This window comes from Acinonyx jubatus, chromosome B3 (genome assembly GCF_027475565.1).
Source record: "Acinonyx jubatus isolate Ajub_Pintada_27869175 chromosome B3, VMU_Ajub_asm_v1.0, whole genome shotgun sequence".
Taxonomy (NCBI): Eukaryota; Metazoa; Chordata; class Mammalia; order Carnivora; family Felidae; genus Acinonyx; species Acinonyx jubatus.
Window position 1 is genome coordinate 85,665,409 of NC_069386.1, and position 7,786 is coordinate 85,673,194.

At 41.8% G+C, this 7,786-nt stretch overlaps 1 protein-coding gene across 1 annotated transcript; it reads right to left on the reverse strand.

The window, feature by feature from the left end:
- Nucleotides 1-5,072: 5,072 nt before the first annotated feature.
- On the reverse strand, nucleotides 5,073-7,526 carry CLEC14A (C-type lectin domain containing 14A). Its single transcript, XM_015061573.3, has one exon. It carries the CDS (start codon nucleotides 7,434-7,436, stop codon nucleotides 5,967-5,969), a length of 1,470 nt encoding a protein of 489 aa, XP_014917059.3. The 5' UTR covers nucleotides 7,437-7,526; the 3' UTR covers nucleotides 5,073-5,966.
- Nucleotides 7,527-7,786: the final 260 nt, after the last annotated feature.

The window sequence follows — 7,786 nt, forward strand, 5'->3', positions numbered from 1 at the left end:
TCTTCCTCTCACTTGATCACTTATCCATAGGAATGATCTAAGCTCTAGGAAGTTTACACACTGCCCTGGCACTGGGGGATAGATGCCCAGTCCCATGGTGCATGATCACTAAATCTATCCAATCTGGTTTTTAGTGGGACTTATAATCTTCAGTGCTTTCTGCTTTCTGGCTGCCTACATCTGTGGTTGCAAGTTACATTACATAAGTTTACATATAAAATGTTATATATATATGTAAAATATTATATTATATATTTATCACCACAGGTGATTTCAATGATGAGGTAGATTTAGGAACCACAGGCGGAGTAATTTGCCATTCAGGCAAGGCAAGACTGTGGCAGCAAATAAATTAGCATAATCTGAGAAGACTATCAGACTATCAACTATATATGTGTAAGTCTTAACTCCCAGTGTCTGTGAATGTGACCTTATTTGGAAATAGGATTGGTGCAATGTAATTAAATTAAAACAAAGTCATACTGAATTAGAGTGGGACTTAACTCCAGTGATTGGTGTCTTTATGAGAAGTGGGAGGGCCACCTGGGTGACTCAGTAGGTTAAGTGTCCCACTCTTGATGTCAGCTCAGGTCATGATCTCATGGTTCATGGGATAGAGCCTCACATTGGGCTGTACACAGACAGCACAGGACCTGCTGTCCGTGGTAGCTATGTTGGAGCAAAATTGTTGCATACTATTGAAATTATTTGGTATTAATCCTAATTATATAGTCTTTAAATTAAGATGTTAATTATAATCTTCATGGCAGTCACTTAGCAAAAATCTTTATAAAAGTATAGGAAACAAGATAATTAAATGACACTCTATAAAATATTTAATACAAAAAAACAGCGATAGAATATAGGAACAAAGAGACATAAAACATGTAGAAAGTCAATAGAAAATAGGAGATGTAAATCCTACCTTATCAGTAATTACATTAAAAACAAATGTACTTAACATTCATTCAGAAGGCAGAGATGGGAGAATAGATTAAAGAAAATAATCCAAACATATGTTGTCTACAAAAGACACATTAGATTCAAAGGCATAAATGGTTGAAAACTAAAAGATTAAAAAAATGTAATAAAAAAAAGGAACCATAAGACAACTGAAATTGCTATACTAATATCATGCAAAATGGACTTTAAACAAACAAACAAACAAACAAACAAAAAATGTTACCAGAGATAAAGAGGGACATTTTATGAAAAAAGAGCCCATACATTAGGAGATACAACCATAAACATATATGCACCTAATAACAGAGCTCAAATTACGTATAAAAATAACCGGCAGAACTGGTTAGAAATAGGTAACTTTACAATAAAAGTTTGAGACTTCAGCAAAAAACAAAGAAAAAGATCAAACTGAAATAAAGGAATTGAAAAACACTATAAACAAAGTGTTTACAACAGACTTCTCTAGTACATTACCCAACAACAGCAGAATACACTATCTTCTCAAGTACCTGTGGAACACATTTTCCAGGATAGACCATATGCTATGCTCTGAGATAGACTGTAAACAAGACTCAACAAATTTAAAAGGGTTGAAACCAGGGGCACCTAGGTGGCTCAGTCCTTTAGGCATCTGACTTTGGCTCAGGTCGTGATCTCATGGTTTGTGAGTTTTAGCCCTGCATTTGGCTCTCTGCTGTCAGCACAGAGCCGACTTCAAATTCCTTTCTCTCTCAAAAATAAATAAACATTAGGAGCACCTGTGTGGCTCAGTTGGTTGAGCATCCAACTTCAGTTCAGGTCATGATCTCACAGTTCGTGAGTTCGAGCCCCGTGTTGGGCTCTGTGCTGACATGGTGGAGCCTGGACCCCACTTTTGATTTCTGTGTCTCCCTCCCTCTCACTCTCTCTCTCTGCCCCTCTCCTGCCCTGCTCTCTCTCTCTCTCTCTCATTCTCTCTCAAAAATAAACATTAAAAAATTAAAAACAAATAAACATTAAAAAATAATAAAAATAAAAGGGTTTAAAACCACGCAAATTTTCTTTTCTAATCTAACCACAATGGATCAAATTAAAAATGAAAAACAGAAGGAATTTAGGGATGTTTACAAATATGTGGAAATTAAGAAACACCCTCCTAAATAACCAGTGTATTAAAGAAAAAAAATCACGAGGAAATTAGAAAATACTTTGAGATGAATGAAAAGGAAAACAAAACTTGCCTAAACTTACTGAATACCATTAAAGCAGTGCTTAAAGGGAAACTTAGAGCCGTAGCTGCTTATATTAAAAAAGGAAGATCTCTTGATTTTGGCTCAGGTCATGATCCCAGGGGTTAGGATTGAGCCCTGCATTGGGCTCTGCCCTGAGTGTAGAGCCTGCTTGAGATTCCCTCTCTCTCTCTCTCTCTCTCTCTCTCTCTCTCTCTCTCTTTCTCTCTCTTTCTGTCTTGCTCTCCCTCCTCCATTTGCTCTCTCTCTAAAATAAAATTAAATAAAAATGTTTTTAAAAGGGAGATCTCAGAAAAAGAAAGATCTCATATCAATAGTCTAACTTACCATCCTAAAAAAGTAGAAAACTGCAAATATACTAAATTCAAAACAAGGATAGGGATGGAATAATAAAGATTAGATGAGAAATAAGTGAAATAGAAAACAGAAACACAATAGGGGAAAATCAATGAATCCAAAAACAAGTTCTTTGAAAAGATCAACAAAATTGGCAGACTTCTAGTTAGACTAATCCCACCCTTAGGAAATACTCAAATTACTAAAACTTAGAAATCAAAGAGAAGATATCACTACCAACCTCATGGAAATGAAAAATAATTTCATGGGAATACTGTGAATAATTGCATGCCAATAAATTATGTAACCTAGAAGTAATCATTAAGATATTCAGTGTGGTGGGGCATTAAGCTGGCAATTTGCTCTTACATGATTCAGGAAGGAAAGTTACTTTTACTGCATTTGCAAATTCTGTATATGTGAAATTGTTTACAAAAAGAAAAAGAATTATACCATGTAAGGCTAATATTCACAGCAAGCCTGTTATGGTAAGAAAGAAGGAATCCCAAAGGTCAAATGTTAATGGTTTACTTTCAATCAGTGGCAAAACTCAATAAAATACAAGTCTCAACATATGTGCAAGCATATGGATGTGTGAATTCATGATTTCAGATTGTAGAGCAGTTTCAGAATCATGTGAAAGACTAAGGTGTGGCTGTTGGATCGGATGACTACAATGAAGTGGAGGTCACTGGAAGTAGGGAAGTCAAGGAACTGAAATGTACAGGCATTGGAAGAATCAACCATGAGTGAGACTGTGTGAAATAGTGGCAGGACTTACAGGGCTGAAGAGAAAGACTGAAAATTAGATGCCAAGTCTTCCTTTTAAGGAAATGATTGAGCAGGCAGCTACTATATGAAATGAATGTAGGGACAGAAGGTCTAAGAAAGGACTGAACCTCAAAGAGGTTGGAGAAGTAATGAAGTGGTAGTAAAGAAATAGTAAAGACTCTAACCTTAGTTCACAAGAGATCAAGTTTGACTGGCCTGATTCTGCCATGGATTCGAAATTTTAGGGAAGACTTCATAGCCAAAGCTTAAGAGAGTCATATGAAGCTTGGTCTGCAATTGCTATCTGTCAGGAAATCAAATATGAAAACAACATAGTTTTCTGTAATTCTTGCCTGATCTACTTACAAGGGGGAAATAATAGCAGGTAATAGTTGAGTAACAAAGCTCAAACTTATTTATTTTTCACATATGGCATTTGGACTCCAAGATTTGTAATGCCACCAGTGTCATGTTGCATAATAAGTTAATGATATATACTCCATTGTATTATAGCAATGATACAAAAGCAATCTACTTTAAGACAGAGCTGGTGTACACACAAAGATATAGATAATTTTAGATATATTGATAATTATAGACATAGATAATTTATAGTTCAGTTCAGTGATAGAGGGACCTATTTTTCAAGTTACAAAAGAAAGGATCATATATTCTATTCACACAGTTACCTTCTCTACACAGAGATCATGTAGTAAAGAGGAAAGATAAAACACCACTATTGAGGAGAACTGAGACACTCTGACAAGTTAGAGACACTGAGTAAGCCATTACTTACCTGATTTTAGTTCTCTTGTGAAATGATTTTATTTAAAATTCCTTCACATCTTAAATCTAATTCACTTGTGATTTTATTTTATAACTATTTAGATATATATTTAGTATATGAAGCAAATTGCCTATTACTTTATTCCTTTAATTGTAAAATACCATATATATATATACACACACACACACACACACACACATATATATATATACATATATATTATACAAGGTACACTTGAGAGCATCAAAATGGTTCTATGAAAATATAGAGCAAACTTCTTGTTTTCATTCTTCCTGATTACTAAGCTTGTTTGTCTTTCTCTCTCTGTATAACAACACCCACACACTTAGTGTTAAAGTTTTAGCATACTAGGGGCCCCTGGGTGGCTCAGTGGGTTAAGCATCCAACTTCGGCTCAGGTCATGATCTCGAGGTTCATGAGTTTGAGCCTCCTGTCAGGCTCTGTGCTAACAGCTTGGAGCTTGCTTCGGATTCTGTATCTCATTCTCTCTTTGCCCCTCCCCCACTTGTGTTCTGCCTCTCTCTGTCTCTCAAAAATAAATATTTAAAAAAATATTAAGTCTTAGCATACTAATAGAAGTGGGATATTTTTAGGGGTTTCAATTCCACTAGATAGTGATTATTATAACTTCTCAATTATTTTTTAGAGGAATGCTTTACTTAGATTACTTTCTAATGCCCCAAGTCACAACAAGATGACAGATATTTGTATTTTTCACTTATTTCTTATACTCAATCTTATGGAGAGCTGTTACCATGCCTGTTGTTAAATTATAAACATTCGAAGATGGGCATGTACAATCATTGCACACACTTTTTTTTTTTTACACACACTTTTTTAAGGAGGATAAGGAAATAGTTTGGAATTCAACATTTTTCCTTGGATTAAACAGTACGTAAGAACCTAGCAACTTTGGCAGAAATCCAGCTCATTTTTGCTTTAATGCACCCAAAAGATTTCAAATCAATACTTAGCATTAACGTTTTAATTGAAAATTAACATCACCATAATTGGAAGTGAGGATCAGCATCCTAATGTTTAGGAGAGGGCTACTTGGTTGGGAAGGTCATTACACTGGACAGCACAAACGTTGGAAACGGAAAACACAAATCATTTGTTTCCTTGAGCAAGGACACACAATAAACACTTGAATTGGTGGTCAACTATAATTTGCTTCTAGAGCCAGCTACTCTGGCAACACTACAGTTTGGATTTATAGCAGAGCACATAAGTAGAGTGACTTTGAAAGCAAAGTATAAAAGAACCAAGAAAAAAAGTTGCTAGTTGTTAAAGATCTACTCCTCATTACAAGGACTTGAAGATTTCCCCTTCAATCTGAAAGCAGGATGCTCTTATTGCTATTCCCAGCATGCCCCAATGCTGTTTTTCCTAAATAATTACTCCTCCAGGAAACCAATGATATTTGAGTGTGGGTTATCAACAATCCTTTATTTTTTGCCTGGGAATTTCAAACCATTATACGTCCAGGCTGAACAATGCAGACAGTAAGTTTCCTTTCCATTTTGGTTTAAAAATTTTTTTTTAATTGTGTTGTTTTCTATTTGCTTCCAATGTCTTAACAAATTCAAGCCCTTCTCCAAATCCCCCAGAATAAACACAAGGGAAAACCTCTCCACAGTAGGATCCCAGCCCCCACTACCACCATAAGGCACTTCCATTTCAATCACCTCTTTCTTCTTCAGGGATCCAGCGTCCAGTTCAGATTTATCTCCTCAGTAGAGTTGAGGGAATTTGGGGGAAGAGAATTTTCTATAGGAATAGTCAGTCCCTAAATAAGTTCATTTTCTTTCCCCTTTCATTGACAGTGAAAAACTCTGCTCAGAGGGAGTGCCTTTTCCCTATGTGTCACCTGACCCAAGAGAGGACCCTGTCAGTGAGGCACCCTCCGCTCTGTCCCGCAGACCACAGTCCCCTACCTTCACCCCATTGTCTGTGCAATGTACAGAACTGGAGCGCAGAGCAGCGGCCTCGGTACCACTCTCCATGCCTGGCTGGGCCAAAGGCTCCTTTCTTGACTGGGAAGAAGAGCTTTTGTGGAAGCAGAGTTTGAAAAGCCCCAGCACTGTCATAGTCAAGATAACCAACACTATGACCGCTATGCTCACAAGTATGAAGACCACGGTGGAGGAGGAGCCGAAAGCCTGGGGAATGGCAGGGGAAGACGTGGAATTAAACTTGGGAGTCTCGCTTCCTGAAGAGTTGATGGCGGCCTTTGAATTAGCTTGAGAGGACATCTGAAGAGTGGACATCGTGCTCTGTGCTCCCCACTGAGGAATCTCGGCAATAGATGTTGCTGAACTGCCTTGTCCAAGGACATGTGGTACCTCCCTTGGCTTTTCAGGTACCCAGGGTGTCCACGTTCTCTTCTGATCGGGACTGGCTGCAGTGGCTGGCCTGGTGGGCACCTCGGTCCCCTCAGAGACCGGCTGTCCTTCCCCACTGATTACACAAGAGTGTCCGTCTTTCCCCAGCACGAAGCCCGCCGCGCATTCGCAGGCAAAGCCTCCCAAGTCATCTACACAGTTAGAGTGCTCTGCGCATTTGCCAGCACGGAGGTACCTCCCGGGGCAGGGGCAGAGCACAGCCCCGGAGGGTATCCCGTCCCAGCGCACGCCGACCTCGTCCACGATGCAGGTGGCTGTGATGGAGAGCTGCCCAGGGCAGAGCGCACTCACCTTGGTCCCTGGGGGACTGAAGTCCAGAGCCGCGCTGTGCAGCTGGAAGGGCGCACGGTAGCTCAAGTTAGAGGCGGCCCCGGGGCGCGGCGCCGGGCACAAGCCCTCAAACTGGTATTTGCACAAGTAGCCATTGGCGCGCGAGTGGCATCGCATCTCCTTCCAGCCTGCGGGCTCAACCCCCCGGGTGGCCTGGAGTCCTGCGCAACTCCGAGAAGTGCAGGAGCGTTGAGGCTCCTCCACCCACTGCAGCGTCTCGCTTTCGGACACGCTGACGTCGGGGGAGAGCCAGGAGAAACCCCGCAATGGCTCTTTCTCCAGAGTGCAGTGCGATCGCCCGCGTTCCAGCGCCACCCAGAACAGAAGGTCTTTGGAGCCCCCTCCGGGCCCCGGGCCTGCCCGCAGGAGCGCAAGCACCGCCCGGAGCTCTGCGTCCCCGCTCACCGTGCTGAGCGCCCCGCCGCGCAAACTGCAGGCCTCCTCGGCCGCCAGCCTCTTGATGGTAGCGTGGTGCAGGCTGTAGCAGGCCCCCGAGGCCGAGCAGCCCGCGCGGTCTGCGGTGGGGTGCTCGCTCCGGCCAGGTCGAGGCCAGAACGCCTGCCAGAGGAGGCACAGAGCTAGTGCCGGCCTCATCTTGAAGGCGCTGCGCCCACAGCTGTTCCTAACTTGGATCTGTCCCGCCCGAGGGCGCGGAGCTGTCCCAAGAGCGTGGTCACCGCCCCCACAGCTGGCTCTCCCCCACTTCCCCCGCCCCATCAACGGCCAAGAATCCCCACCGCCGCCCTGGCTGCAAACAGCCTTCCTTAGGCCCCTACAGGAAATGTGTCCGGAGCTATGCCAGGCCTCTCCGCAGCCCTGATTTATTCTGGGGTCGGGGACACAGCTGGTGCGAGAGGTATAGGGAACACAGTCGACCAGGTCAAACACCCTGCTTAGAGCAGGAGAAAAAGAAACAAAGTCGCTACAGGGAAGAAACGTAACGT

Bases quoted from the DNA above. Each gene is read 5' to 3' on its own strand.
- CLEC14A (XM_015061573.3), bottom strand. From the start codon at position 7,436: ATGAGGCCGGCACTAGCTCTGTGCCTCCTCTGGCAGGCGTTCTGGCCT.